Source organism: Dermochelys coriacea, chromosome 14, assembly GCF_009764565.3.
Source record: "Dermochelys coriacea isolate rDerCor1 chromosome 14, rDerCor1.pri.v4, whole genome shotgun sequence".
In the NCBI taxonomy this organism is placed as follows: domain Eukaryota; kingdom Metazoa; phylum Chordata; order Testudines; family Dermochelyidae; genus Dermochelys; species Dermochelys coriacea.
The window spans coordinates 39,154,590-39,169,567 of record NC_050081.1 but is presented as its reverse complement, the minus strand read 5'-3'; the positions used below and the strand labels follow the sequence as shown (position 1 = coordinate 39,169,567).

General features: G+C 64.0%; 1 protein-coding gene across 1 annotated transcript in view; it reads left to right on the top strand.

Moving 5' to 3' along the window:
• The first annotated feature begins 5,200 nt into the window (after positions 1-5,200).
• Positions 5,201-14,978, top strand: part of TNXB (tenascin XB) — a 59,511-nt gene continuing 49,733 nt past the window's right edge. The window contains exons 1-9 of the mRNA XM_043497179.1: positions 5,201-5,660; positions 6,123-6,695; positions 7,892-8,004; positions 8,357-8,510; positions 8,780-9,055; positions 9,797-10,558; positions 11,286-11,618; positions 11,915-12,205; positions 13,257-13,538. Of these exons, the coding sequence (XP_043353114.1) occupies positions 5,216-5,660; positions 6,123-6,695; positions 7,892-8,004; positions 8,357-8,510; positions 8,780-9,055; positions 9,797-10,558; positions 11,286-11,618; positions 11,915-12,205; positions 13,257-13,538 (3,229 nt within the window). The 5' untranslated portion in view covers positions 5,201-5,215. The remainder of the gene's footprint in view (positions 5,661-6,122; positions 6,696-7,891; positions 8,005-8,356; positions 8,511-8,779; positions 9,056-9,796; positions 10,559-11,285; positions 11,619-11,914; positions 12,206-13,256; positions 13,539-14,978) is intronic.

Genomic DNA, 14,978 nt, shown 5'->3' with positions numbered 1-14,978 from the left:
AGCGGGCCAGTCTCTGATCACCTCCACCTTCGCTGGTTCCGGCTTTAGGCGGCTGCTCCCCACTCGATGGCCCAGGTAGGATACTTCAGCCATCCCCACCTTGCACTTCTCTGCTTTTATGGTCAGCCCAGCCTCCTGGAGTCGGTCCAGCACTTGTCTAACTTGGGACACATGGTCCTCCCAGGTCTGGCTAAAGACACAGATGTCATCAATATACGCCACGGCAAAACTCTCCATCCCCCTCAGTAGCGGATCCACCAGGCGCTGGAAGGTGGCCGGCTCTCCCTTGAGGCTGAAAGGCAGGGTCAGGAACTCAGAGCCCCAGAGGGGTGATAAAGGCCGATTTCAGCCGGGCTTCTGCATCCAGCGGCACTTGCCAGTAGCCCTTTGTAAGGTCCATGGTGGTGAGGTATCGAGCTCCTCCCAGCTTGTCTAGGAGCTCGTCAGGCCTGGGCATGGGGTAGGCATCAGATACAGTGATGGCATTGAGCTTCCGATAGTCCACACAGAACCGGATCGACCCGTCCTTTTTGGGGACCAGCACGACCAGCGAGGCCCAAGGGCTGGCCGATGGCTGGATCACCCCCAAAGCCAGCATGTCCCGGACCTCTCTTTCCAGGCCCTGAGCCGTTTTCCTTGTGACGCGGAAGGGGGAGCATCTTATCGGCGGGCGCGACCCTGTCTGTACCCGGTGGACAGTCAGATTAGTGCGTCCAGGCTGGTTGGAAAACAGCTGTCGGTACGGATGCAGCACCCCCCCGATCTCAGCTTGCTGGGCAGGGGTGAGCTGATCCGAGGGGGGAATTGTTTCCAGGGGGGAACCAGCTCTGGTTCCAGGGAATAGATCTACTAAAGGGCCATCTCCCTGCTCCTCCCAATGTCCACACACGGCCAACACCACATTCCCCCTGGCATAATATGGCTTCATCATATTCACATCGTACACCCGGCGGTGGTGCGCCCGGTTCGACAGCTCCACCTCATAGTTTATCTCATTTAGCTGCTTGACAACCTTGAAAGGGCCCTCCCAGGCGGCCTGTGGTTTGTTCTTTCTCATGGGGATGAGAACCATCACCGGATCCCCGGTGGCGTAGGCGCAGGCCTGCGCCGTGCGGTCATACCAGACCTTCCGCTTCCTCTGGGCTCTGGCCAGATTCTCCGTGGCCAGGCCCATGAGTTCAGCAAGTCTCTCTCGGGAGGTCAGGACATAGTCCACCACTGACTCTCCATCAGGAGTGGCCTTCCCCTCCCATTCGTCTCTCATCAGGTCCAGGGGGCCCCTCACCCTCCTGCCATATAACAGTTCGAAAGGCGAGAACCCGGTAGACTCCTGGGGCACCTCCCTGTACGCGAACAGCAGGTGAGGTAAGTACTTGTCCCAATCCTGCGGGTGCTGGTTCATAAAGGTTTTCAGCATCATCTTTAGCATCCCATTGAACCTCTCCACCAGCCCATTGGACTGGGGGTGATACGCTGAGGCCCAGTTGTGCCGGACCCCACATTTCTGCCACAAGCACTGGAGCAGGGCCAACATGAAGTTGGCCCCTTGGTCTGTCAAGATTTCCTTGGGAATCCCACTCGGCTGAAAGTGGTCAGCAGCGCATCTGCCACGGTGTCTGCTTCAGTGGAAGCTCAGGGCTCTGCCTCGGGGTAGCGGCTGGTGAAATCTACCACCACCAGGATGTATTTCTTCCCCGACCGGGTCGTCTTGCTGAGAGGCCCCGCTATGTCCATGGCCCCCTTCTGGAAAGCTCCTCTATGATGGGCAAAGGTCTCAAAGCCGCTTTCCCCTTGTCCCGGGCCTTCCCCACCCTCTGACAGGGGTCACAGGATCGGCAATACTGCCGTACAGTGGTAAAGACCCCAGGCCAGTAAAAGTTCTGTAGCAGCCTCTGCCGGGTGCCCGGATTCCCTGGTGCCCTGAGAGGGGAATGTCATGGGCCAGGTACAGGAGCTTGCGGCGATACTTCTGGGGTACCACCAGCTGCCTCCTGACCCCACAGGACTCCACTTCCCCTGGGGGAGCCCATTCTCGGTACAGGAACCCCTCCTCCCACAGGAACCTCTCCTGGCAACCTCTCCTCATGGTCCGTCCCACACTGAGGTCGGCCAGGTCCCTGGGCTTCCGCCAGGAGGGATCTTTCTGCAACTCGGCCTGGAACTCAGCGGCTGGGGAAGGGATGGGGCCCGGTTCCCTCTCACTGGCTGGGTCTGAGGCCACAGCCTCTCTGAGCCGTGCCCCTCGGCGCTCCCTCCCCGCCAGGGTAGGGTCCTGCGCCTCTGGTGTGGTACCCTCCCCAAGGTCGGGGCGCAGTGCCCCTCGCCGGCTCTGGCTACGGGTCACAACCAGGGCGGTCTGGGGGTTGCTTGGCCAGTCCTCTAGGTCCCCTCCATCAAAACCTCAATGGGCAAATGGTGGTGCACCCCCACGTCCTTGGGGCCCTCCTTGGCCCCCCATTTCAGGTGTACCCTTGCCACAGGCACCTTGAATGGGGTCCCACCCACCCCCGTCAGGGTCAGGTAGGTGTTGGGCACCACCCGATCTGGGGCCACCACCTTGGGCTGGGCCAGTGTCACCTCCGCGCCCGTATCCCAGTATCCATTGACCTTCCTCCCATCCACCCCCATGGGAACAAGGCCCTCTCTCCGGAGGGACAGCCCCGCATCCACCCTGTAAACCGAGAACCCCGAGTCTGGAGCATCCAGCCCCCCACAGGAGCTGGCCTGGGGTACTCTTCCCTCCTGAGCAGGTGGTAAGCTGGCAGCCCCCCTTGCCTGGGTTGTCTGCCCCTCGTCCAGCTGGGTCCCTACCCAGTTAACCCTGGGTAGGTTGGGTCTGCTCAGTCTGTCCCTGAGCCTGGGGCACTGGGCCCCGTATGTGGCCTCTCTGGCCACAGTGATAGCAGCTCAGGTCACGTTGGTCCCCTCGAGTGGGTCAGAGGGTCCTGATGCCAGGCGTTCCCCTTGGGAGGGGGTTCTCCATATTTCACCACTGGGAAGTCCCATGGTGACTCTCTCTCTGCATCGTGGGGGGCCTGTTCTTTGGGGACTCCTCCCTGCTACCCCTGGACTAACTGTTCACAAACTTGTCAGCCAGATGCCCTGCATGCTGTGGGTTCTCCAGCTTTTTGTCCACCAACCATAGCCTCAGGTCGGAAGGGCACTGTTCATACAGTTGCTCCAGTACAATTAGGTCAAGCAGGTCCTCTTTAGCTTGGACCCCAGCTGCCCACTTGTGGGCATATCCCTGCGTTCGGTTGACCAGTTGTAGGTATGTGACCTCAGGCGTTTTACGCTGACTTTGGAACCTTTTCCGGTACATCTCGGGAGTCAGCCCAAACTCACGGAGCAGGCCCTTTTTGAACAGTTCGTAGTCCCCTGCCTCCGCCCCTGTCATTCGGCTGTACACCACAGTAAGGGGGTGAGAAACTGGAGCCTGTCTGCAGGGTCAACTCTGTGCATCTGGCAGGTATTCTCAAAGGCCATCAGGAAGCCATCTATGTCCTCCCCCTCCTTACGCTGGGCCAGGAAGCACTTATCAAAGCTCCTTGCAGTCTTGGGTCCCCCCTCACTCACCGCAGTAGGGGCCCCACTGCTCCTCAGCCTGGCCGGCTCCAGTTCATGTTGACGGTGCCTCTCCTTCTCCTCCCACTCATGCTGACGTTGCTTTTCATGATCCTCCAGCTCCATCATTTTCATCTCCCTCTCCCATTCCAGCTGCCTCCACTCCAGGGATGGGGAGCTCCGCTGGGAGGATCCCCTGCTGGCTGCCGGGGTCAGAGTGCTCTCGATATTCACTGGGCTTCTCTCAGGGACAGGGATCGGGTTGTCCAAGCCATCCTTCTCCTCCAACTGGGCAATCAGCTGTTCCTTGGTGGACCTCCCAAAGCGCAGCCCCCTCTGCCTGCACAGCTCCCCCAGGTCGCTCTTAAGGCGTTTAGCAAACATCTCCCTGCTGGCCACTCGCAGGCCTGGGCAGCTTTCCACGGTGTCCAGGGAGAACCCCTGGGGTGCCAGTCCTTCTTGAGGTCACCACCTCTTTGCCAGGGTCGAGCTGCAGACTCTTCCACCCCTGGGACCGCTCACTGCAATCCCCCGGGGGACCCTGTTACTGCAAAAGTCCTTCTCTCTGGTCACACACTCCCAGGGGTTAACCGCCCCGTGAAACCGTCTCTCTCTGAATCTTCAGCACGTCTGGTCCCCATCAATCCCCCTTCGTTTTACTGTTCCCCAGTCACTTACTGCAGGAAGCGCCGTTCACGGGGTGCAGTAGATCCCACCACTACCACCAGTTGTCATGGAGTGTGGAGAAGTCTGGGCCCTGCACCCCTCTTTCTGGGATTCACTGTGACTCTCAGCCAGCCAGTAAAAGGGAAGGTTTATTGGACAATAGGAACACAGTCTACAACAGAGCTTGTGGGTACAACCAGCACCCCTCAGTCAAGTCCTTCTGGGGGGCCGGGAGCTTAGACCCCAGCCCTGGGGTTCCCTGCGTTCCACCACCCAGCACCAAACTGAAACCAAAACCCCCCCAGCAGGCTCCCTCCTGCCGCCTTTGTTCACTTTTCCGGGGCAGAGGGGTTACCTCCCGGTCCCCCTCCTGGCTCCGGTGACAGGCTCTCAGGTCTCCCATCCCCTGTGAAACCCCCCTGCCACATTCCCAGGTCAACACTCCCCCTCCCTGCTGCGTCACACTCTCGCTCCCGGCTCCCTGCCAAGCTCCGGCTCTTGGACCGGTCTCCCCCGCCGGCTCCAGACACATTTTTGCAGCATGAATCCAGGTTTTTGTCGCGGGAGCCGGCACCAGGGGGCGTTGGGCTCCCCACACCTGCCCCACAGCCATGCAGCTCTGGCTGGCCGACCTGGGGTCCCAGCACCGGATCCTGCCCCTGCCTCCAGATCACAGGTGGGGTGGGACGGGGACCCTGTCTTGGTGCTGGGGGTCCCGGGGCATGTGAGTTGGAGTGGGGGGGCCTGTCTCGGTGATGGGGGTCCCAGGACTGGATTTGGGTTGCGGTTTGGTTGCGATTTGTTTTTTTCTCCCCCTTTGGCTCCTGGGGCTGTGAAGTTGGTTTCTGGCCGGAGTCTGAATTGGGCGCTACAGAAGAAGGGTCTTGGGGAGGGCCTTGGGGGGGTCCCTGGGGGGGGGTCTCTGTGCCCCCGTCACTAACTGCCTGCCCCTCCCCCACAGGTCTGCGCCCCCTCCAGCTGCGCCATGGGGCCCTGGCTCCTGCTGTTGCTCCTGCTGCTGGTGCAGGGGGCGCCTCCCCCCCCGGGCACAGGGCTCCTGGCCCCCCACCCCCGCCAGGCCCCCGCCAACGCCACCGTCTTCTCCCACATCTACAGTATCCGCCGTGGGGCGGCTGAGGGGGCCAGGGGGGCAGGGCCCGAGTCCCCACAGGAGGTGCTGGCCCCCCCAAGCCAGCAGCAGCCCCCCCGGCTCTACGAGCACACGCTGGAGGGGGACGAGAAGGTGGTCTTCACCCACCGCATCAACCTGCCCCCCCCGGCCTGCGACTGCGAGGGGGGGGGCGACGGCGGGGCCCTGCGGGAGGCACTGAGCCGGCTGCAGGCCCTAGAGACCCAGGTCCAGGCCCTGCAGGAGCAGTGTGGGGCCAAGGGCTGCTGCCCCTCCTCCGCCACCGCCCAGGCCGGCACAGGTGAGGTTGGGGGGCTGATGGAGGATATGGGGGGGCGGGGTGATGGAGAAGGGGGCAAGCGCAGGGACACCAGGAGGGAGGGGCTGATGGGAAGGGGGTGCGGCCATCAGGAGGGGGGGCATGGGGAGGGGGTGGGGACACAAGGAGGAGCAGGGGGAAGAGGCAGGGAGGGAGGGATATTGGGCGGAGTCAGAGGAGGGGGTCGGGTGTCCAAAAGGGGCAGGGCCACTGTGGGATGGGGCGGGGCCATAGAAAGGGGTGGGGACCTGGAGAGGAGTGGAGCAGTGGGAGGGGCAACAGAGGGAGGTGGGGCCAAAGGAGCAGGGAGGGCGTCAAAAAGGGGTGGAGCAAGGAAGATGCTGAGGGGCGGGGCCGAGGCAGGCAGGCAGCGCCCCCCAGTGGGCAGCAGGCGGGTTGCAGTTTCACCCCAGCCGCGTCTCCTTCCCTCCCTCCCCGCCGCAGGCCAGACGGACACCCAGAGCCTCTGCAGCCGGCACGGCACCTTCAACCTGGCCACCTGCGGCTGCGTGTGCCAGCCGGGCTGGGGCGGCCCCACCTGCGCGGAGCCGCAGTGCCCGGGGGGCTGCGGGGGCCGGGGCGAGTGCGTGGCCGGGCGCTGCGTCTGCCCCTCCGGCTTTGCCGGCGCCCGCTGCGAGACGCCCGTCTGCGCCGACGACTGCAACGACCAGGGCCGCTGCGAGGGCGGGCGCTGCGTCTGCTTCCCCGGCTACTCGGGGCCGGCCTGCGAGATGCCCGACTGCCCCGGCGACTGCCACGGGCACGGGCGCTGCCAGGACGGGCGCTGCGTCTGCAGACCCGGCTATGCCGGCCCAGACTGCAGCACCCGGGGCTGCCCCGGCGACTGCAGCGGGCGTGGGCGCTGCCTGAAGAACGGGGCTTGCGCCTGCCGCCGCGGCTACGCCGGGCCCGACTGCAGCCAGCCCGCCTGCCCCGGGGACTGCGGGGGGCACGGGGAGTGCCGGCTCGGGGAGTGCCACTGCCAGGAGGGCTACGCTGGCGAGGACTGCACCATGGGTACGGCCACCCTACCCACAATGCCCTGGGCCGCCCCAACCGCGCTACCCACAATGTCCTGGGCTACCCGAATCGCCCCAACCACCCTACCCACAATGCCCTGGGCCGCCCCGGCCACCCTACCCACAATGCCCTGGGCCGCCCCAACCGCGCTACCCACAATGTCCTGGGCTACCCGAATCGCCCCAACCACCCTACCCACAATACCCTGGGCCGCCCCGGCCACCCTACCCACAATGCCCTGGGCCGCCCCAACCGCGCTACCCACAATGCCCTGGGCCGCCCCAACACGCCTACCCACAATGTCCTGGGCTACCCGAATCGCCCCAACCGCCCTACCCACAATGCCCTGGGCCGCCCCGGCCACCCTACCCACAATGCCCTGGGCCATCACAGCCACCCTACCCACAGTGCCTTGGGCCATCGCAGCCACCCTACCCATAATGCCCTGGGCCACCCCAACCGCCCTACCCACAATCCCCCTCTGTGCCATACTCCTGAACCCACCATCCCCCTCTGTGCCCCACCCCTTACTCACAATCCCCCTCTGTGCCTGCTCCCCACATCCCTGGGCATCCATCCCTGAGGCGGGGTGTGGGGGCCCTGTCCTTGCCCTGCCCCCCATGTGGGGCAGCACTGGGCACCGAGCTGAAGGGCCTTTGTGCTGCTTAATCCTCTCCTGACCCATGGCCAAGGTGTGGGGGGAGCTCTCCCCAGATCTATATGGCAGCTGGTGCCCCCTTGCCCGGGACGTCCCGTCTCAGGGCACAGAGACCCCCTGTTAGGAGCTGCCCATCCCACAGCCGGGCAGGCCAAGATCAGCCTTGGCAGCGCGCCCCCTCCGGCTCCGGTTCCCCCGTAGAATCGGCCCCATTCATCCCGGCCGGGGGGGCGCGGTGCCGGGGGGGGCAGGGATCTGAGCCATGCTTGTTCCCCAAGGTGTTTGCTTTCCATCCCCGCCCAGGACGGGACAGAGATCAAAGACCGTGGCTGGATGGAGAGGGGAGACCCTGGGTGTGGACCAGCAGACAGGGCCTTTTCCCTCTATGGGGCAGGGGCAGGGGGCAGCTGTCTGGGGGGCAGGGGCCTGGGACACAGGGCCTGTCCCCTCTAGGGGGCGCCAGCCCCAGGGTGGGAGTCTGGCTGGCTGGGGACAGGGAAGGGGGTTCGGGGCACTCACCCCTTTCCCCCTGCAGAGATCCCGGCCGTGACGCTACGTGTGGGGCACCGGGACGAGGGCTCCTTCCGCCTGCAATGGACTCGCCCCAAGATCCATGTGGATGGATATGAAATTCACCTCGTTCCCACGGTAATGGGGTCCCAGGAGGGGTGTCAATCATCCCCTCCCCCCACTGCAGGGGAGCTGGTCCCGGATCTGGGCCCTGGAGAGCAGGGGATGTCAGTGGGGGAGGAGGGCGTGTGACCCCCCCAGCCCCCTCCCTGGGGAGCCTCACTTCTGGGAGGGGGCATTGGAAGGAAGGTGGGAAGAGGGGGTGGGGGTGCATGGGGTGGGGGTGCTGGGGAGACCCCCATCCCCTGACCCATCTGACCCCCAGCAGCGCCATGACACTGGTTTGGGGTCCTGGGAGGGGGGAGGTGCCTGAGAGGGCGGGGGGGCTGCATCCCCCAGCCCCTGACCCCCCCTTTCTCTCTCCCCCCAGGGGGACCCCGAGGGCGCCGAGTCCCTGCAGCTGCCTGGCTCGGCCACGTCCTTCGAGCGCTCGGGGCTGGACCCAGGCCAGGAGTTCAGCGTCACCGTCCGAGCCCAGCGGGACCAGCGCCTCGGGCCCCCCGCCACCCAGAGCGTCCGCACCCGTATGTGGTGGGAGGGACACAGCTGGGCGGCTGTTGGGGGGAGCTCTGGGGGGCAGGAGGTTTGGGGGCTGTGATGGGAGCCCAGGGAAGGTGTCAGTGGGGGGCTCTTTGGGATGGGGGCCCAGTGGGGGGAGGGGGCAGTATGGAGGGGGATTCTCTGGACTGGGGGCACAGTGGGGGGAGGGGATGCTGGGGGGAAGTTTAGGAGGCAGGGGGGTTCTCTGGGGAGGGGGCTCCCCTTCCCCACTCTCACCCCTCTCCCCCTCCAGGGATTGATGCGCCCCGCGACCTGCGCCCCACGGGGGCCACGGCCACCTCGCTGAGCCTGCGCTGGGAGCCCCCGGCCGCCGGGCCCGACAGATACACCCTGCGCTATGGCCCGGCGGGGCGGGACAGCACCGAGCCCCCCACCCGCCTGGTCCTGCCCCCCGACCGCACCACCCTCACCCTGACCGGCCTCCGCAGCACCACCCTGTACACCCTCACCCTGACTGCCCACCGCGGCCCAGAGCAGAGCCCTCCCGCCAGCGCCAGCGCCAGCACCGGTGGGTCCCACGGGCCCAGGGAGAGGGGCAGGGGATGGGGAGAGGGGACAGAGAAGGGAAAGAAGGAAATGAGAGAGGAGGACGAGTGAAGGAGGGAAAGCAGCAAGGACTGGAGTGTGGGAGCAGCGCGGACAGACGAGAGCGTCTGTCCGTCCATCCGTCCATCTGTCAATTCGTCCATCCATCCACCCACCCATCCGTCCGTCCCTCCATCCGTCCATCCAACCGTTCATTCACCTGTCCGTCCCTCCATCCATCCAATCGTCCATCGTCTGTCCGTCCGTGTGTCTATAAGGGAGCCAGACGTTTCTCCTTCTCTTCTCCCCACTCTTCTGCTCCAGGTTTTTCTTTCCCTCTCTCCCACAGCGAGTGATTTGTTCAGAGCAGGGCTGCCCGGGAGCCCGGTCGGAGCCAGCGCCTGCCCCTCCACCCCCCCCCACTCACCACCCGTCTACCCCTCCATTTAGGATCCGCAGGTCACGGAGCCAAGCGGCAATGGGGGGGTCGGACTAACCCAGTTCTCTTCCCTTCTCTCCTCTTCGCAGCTAGCTCACAGGCACCGGACGGGGAATTTCCCCTCCAAGGGCAGGGACTGGCTGGCTCAGGGGGGGTGAGGAATGGGTCACGGGCCTTTCCCCTCCAGGGCGCACCGGCTCTGATCCATCCCAGGGCGGGGGACTGGCTGGCTCAGGGGGGCAGGGAATGGGATCCCCTAATTGCACCAATATTTGCTCCTGGCAGCACCGATGCCCACCCTGCCCCTGCCTGGCCGGCCGCACCCAGAGCCCACGCGCCCCCCAGTGCCCCGTCTCCGGCCGCCTGGCCCCGTGGGGAAGCCGGGCCCCCGGCCCACCCCAGCCAACGCCTCCTCGGTCCCCAGCCAGCTCTTCTTCCGGACCATGACGCAGAACCTCACGGCCAAGCTGTCCCGGTACAACGGGACCCTGCTTCAGCGCCTGGAGAGCTACCTCCGCGCCACACGCTACCCGCTCCGCGGCAACCAAACCATCGCCACCGTGGCCAAGGTCATCTACCACTACCTGGTGCAGAGGAAGTCCCTGGAGGAACAGGAGATGGTCTACGTGGGGCTGGGCCAGCATTCGAAGGAGCTCGGGGCCATGGCACCCACTCCAGGGTACCCCATGGAGCAGCCCACAGGGCCCCCTGGCCAATTCCAGAAAGTTGGGGAGGTGGGCAGCATATTCTCAGAGGGCTCCCCCGGCTTGGACACAGGGCCCAGGGGCCACGCCAAGCCGGTGGTGGTGGCCCGCTCCCCTGGCGCCATTGTGGTCTCGCTGGAGGGCATGCGTGGCCACGCGGAGCGCATGGTGGTCCGCTACTGGCGGGTGGGCGACGGAGGAGGAGTGGGGGAGCTGGCGGTTCCCGGTGACGCCAGGGCGATTCGCCTCCACGGCCTGATGCCCGGCACCACCTACCAGGTGGAGATCCACGGCCTGGTCCAGGGGCGGCTGTCCAAGTCTTACTCCTTTGTCACCTCCACAGGTAGTGCTGGGGCGGGGGGTCCGACGCGGGGGCTCACTGCTCTGGCTCAGTAACCTCACCGGCCACGGTGCCGGCCATGCGCCCGCCTTGGCTGTTAACCGATGCCACCCGCTGGCGCTAACCCCCTCGGTTCTGCCCTCCTCTCTCCCGCAGGCTGCTGGCTGCTGCCCACAGGCCTGGCATGGCCATCGGACGGGTCGACTCCACCCTCCCCTTCCTCCATCCCCTTCCCGCCCTCTCTCTCCTCCGGCATTAACCCCACCCTTTCTCCTGCAGCTGGTTTGGCTTCCACCCGCTACCGGCCTCACGCCACGGACTCAATGGGGCACGGGGCCTGTCCCCTCTAAGGGGTGCCGACTCCCATCTGCCCCCAGGGGGAGGACTGGCTGCCTCAGGGGGGTGGGGAATGGGGCACGGGGTCTGTCCCCTTCTGGGGGATGCCGGCTCACATGTGGCCCCAGGGCAAGGACTGGCTGGCTCAGGGGGGTGGGGAATGGGGCACGGGGTCTGTCCCCTTCTGGGGGATGCCGGCTCCCATGTGGCCCCAGGGCAAGGACTGGCTGGCTCAGGGGGGCGGGGAATGGGGCACGGGGTCTGTCCCCTTCTGGGGGACGCCGGCTCCCATCTGGCCCCAGGGCGGGAACTGGCTGGCTCAGGGGGGCGGGGAATGGGGCACGGGGTCTTTCCCCTCTGGGGGGCGCCCTTTCACCCTTTCATGCCCCCCCAGCTCCAGAGGCATCCGGCACCGAGCAGCCCCCAGAGACCCCCATGTCCAGCCTCTCCCGCCCTGGGCCACCTCCAGGGGACCTGGCCGTGACAGACGTCTCCCCCGACCGGTTCCGCGTCACCTGGACGGCCACGACTGGCCCCTTCCAGCACTTCTTGCTGCGGTACCGGGAGCCCGGCTCTGTGGTGCCCCCCGGGCAGACCCAGGTGCCTGGGGGAAAGAGGAGTGTGATCGTCACCCAGCTGAGCCCCGGCACCGAGTACGAGGTGGAGCTGCGGGGGGTGGCACCTGACGGGACCATCTCAGAGCCCATCACCACCAGCGTGTGGACAGGTAACACCCCCGCCCCTTACTCTAGCCAGCCCTCTTCTGCGGGATCCTTCACCTCGTCCTTACAGCGAATCTTTGCAGGGCTATATGGATGCCTTGGAGAACCCAGGAGTCCTGGCTCCTAGGTCCCCCTCCCCACCCTGCTCTACCCACTAGCCCCCAGTCCCCTCTCAGGGCCAGGGAATGAATCCAGGAGTCCTGGCTCCCAGCCCCCTCTGCTCTAACCGTCTGACTCCCCTTCCTGCCCCTCCCAGAGAGCCCAGGCCCCCTGACCGTGGTACACGCTCTCTCTCTTGCAGCACCCCTTGGCAGGGGCCCCGGGCCAAACGAGTTGGGGGTCCTGGGGGTCCGGAACGTGACCAGTGATGGGTTTGGGCTGCAGTGGAGGGCGCGGAAGGGCCTGTTCCAGTCCTTCCTGCTGCGCTATGAAGATGCGTCCGGGCGCATGGGGCCCTGGGAGGCCGAGGTGCCGGCAGACCAGCGGGCGACCCGCGTCGGGGGGTTGCAGCCTGGCGCCGAGTACAATGTCACGCTGTATGGGGTGCACCGTGGCCAGCTCTCACCACCGCTCCGAGCCAGAGTCTGGACAGGTACCGCCAGCCCCTGCACGGCTCATGCCTCAGCTCCCTGCAGCCGGGGCAGCGAAAACTGCCCCTTGCTCTCTGCCCTGCCCACTCTAAGTCCTAACTCGGTACTTGCCCACCAGCCTGCTCTCCTTCCACAGTGTTTGGGGGCAGTGCCCAGGAGTCCTGGCTCCCAGCCCCCCTGCTCTAACCTACTAGCCCCCACTCCCCTCCCAGAGCCGGGCAGAGAACCCAGGAGTCCTGGCTCCCAGCCCTCGTGCTCTAACCCACCAGCCCCAATTCCTGTCCCTGAGCTCAGAGAGAACCCAGGAGTCCTGGCTCCCAGCCCTCCTGCTCTAACCCACCAGCCCCCACTCCTGTCCCAGAGCCGGGCAGAGAACCCAGGAATCCTGGCTCCCAGCCCGCCTGCTCTAACCCACCAGCCCCCGCTCCCCTTCAATGAGGCAAGGAGGGAGCAAGGAGCGGCCCCCGTAGGAAAACAGAAAGAAGGTGGCAGAGAAAGGGAGGTGTGTGCCGATGGGCAGAGGGTGAAATGAAGAAAGGGACAAAGGAAAGAAATAGAAGAAGGGAAACAAGTGAAGGGCGCGGGGGGTGACTGCGGGCAACGGTGACAGTAGGAAACTCGACAGACTAAAGAGAAATGTGCTGAAGAAAAGGAGAGACCTGGCTGACAGCATGGAGGAGAGGAAGAAGGAGACAGCGACAAGGGAGCGTGGCCGGGAACGGCAGGAGGCTGAGGGAGAGACGGGCCGGGACAGGAAGCAAGGCGCAGTGGAGAGTGTGGCAGGGAGAAAGGAAAAGGGACGAGTCACTCACGGCAGCAATGGGAGGGAGAGAACCAAAGCGATGGCATGGGAAAGATGGCAAACAGACGAGGGGCAGATACATGCAGCGATCCCACCCCACTTCCCCCTTCCTCCCGACCTCAGACCCTGGGGATGTTTCGGTGCAATACCACCCCCCACGGCATCTCCGCTACCCTTCCCCCACCCTACACCCTTGGCCCCACCCTGACCCAGAACTGATGGGACCATCCCTCCTGCCCTCTCCCTGCCAGCACCAGCAGAACCTGCCCCCCAGCTCAGCCTGGGAGAGCTCTCGGCCTCTGACGTCACCCACGACTCCACCCTGCTCTCCTGGACTGTCCAGGCCGGGGACTTCGACTCCTTCCTCCTCCAGTACAAGGATGCGGAGGGCAAACCCCAGGCGCTGCCCGTGGACGGGGGATCCCGCACGGTCACCGTCGCCAACCTGGCCCCTTCCCGCCGATACAAGTTCAACCTCTACGGCATCTCTGGCCGCAAGCGCCTCGGCCCCGTCTCCACTGACACTGTCACAGGTCAGTGGCTGGACCCGGGGCACCAGCCCCTTCCCCTCGTGCCCCTTTTGCTTTGCAGTGTGGTGGGGACCCTGACCACTGGGCTGGGACCTTCCCAAGAAGATGCTTCCAAGGAAATGAGAGAGGAGGACAAGATAAGGAGGGAAAGCAGCAAGGACTGGAGTGTGGAAGCAGCGTGGAGGGACGAGAACATCCGTCTGTCCCTCCATCCACCTGTCCATCCATCCATTCATCCACCTGTCCATCCATCCGTCCATCCACAAGTCCATCTGTCCGTCCAGCCATCCGTCCATCCATAACTAGATTGCTGGCCATTCAATGGATAGAGAGAAGAGAGTAGATAGGGATAGACAGACAGACAGCTGGATCAATATGCATTGGACAGGTTGAGCAAATAGAATGATGTGTATGGGAACAGATGGATGGGCAGATAAGTACATGAATGGATGTCTACAGGGGTGGATGGAGGGATGGAGGAGATGGCCATCGATGGATAGATAAAGGAGTGGGGATAGGTGGATGGACTGATGGAAGGGTGGATACATATGGATGGGGTGGATGGAGGGGATGGAAGGACAGAAGGGTGGGTACATATGTATGGATGTGGATGGATAGATGGATTGAAGGGTGGGTACATATCTATTGGAGGGGATGGATGGACGCACAGAGGGAAGGGTGGGTAGATATGTATGGGGATGGATGGAGGGACGGATGGACAGAAGGGTGAGTAGATATGTATGGGAGTGGATAGATGGATGGACGGAAATGTGGGTTTATATGTATAGATGTGGATGGATGGATGGATGGATGGACGGAAGAGTGGTACATATGTATTGGATGGGATGGATGGACAGATGGAAGGGTGGGTAAATATGTATGGGGGAGGATGAATGGAGGGATGGAAGAAAGGGTGGGTATATATGTGTGGGGGAGGATGGACGGAAGGTTGGGTACATATGTATGGGGGAGGATGGATGGAGGGACAGAAGGCAGGGTGGGTAGATATGTATGGGGGAGGATGGATGGAGGGATGGAAGGAAGGGTGAGTAGATATATATGGGGGAGGATGGATGGCGGGACAGAAGGAAGGGTAGGTAGATATGTATGGGGATTGATAGGGAGGATGCATAGAGGGACGGAAGGGTGGGTAGATATGTATGGGGGTGGATGGAGGGATGGACAGATGGAAGGGTGAGTAGATATGTATGGGGCTGGATGGGGGTTTTGGGGGAAGCACGGGTAGATGTGTATGTGTAACCCTTCTGCCAGGTACTTCCAGCAGCCACGAGGGCTGGGTTGGTTGTGGTGATGCATGCATGGACGGGTGGATGGATGGGTGCGTACAGGGATGGATGGAGGAGTGGTTGGGGATGGATGGGTGTGAATGGGGATCTTTCCATTGATGTTGGTGGCTTTGGTTCACCCCCTTCTCTTTCTCTC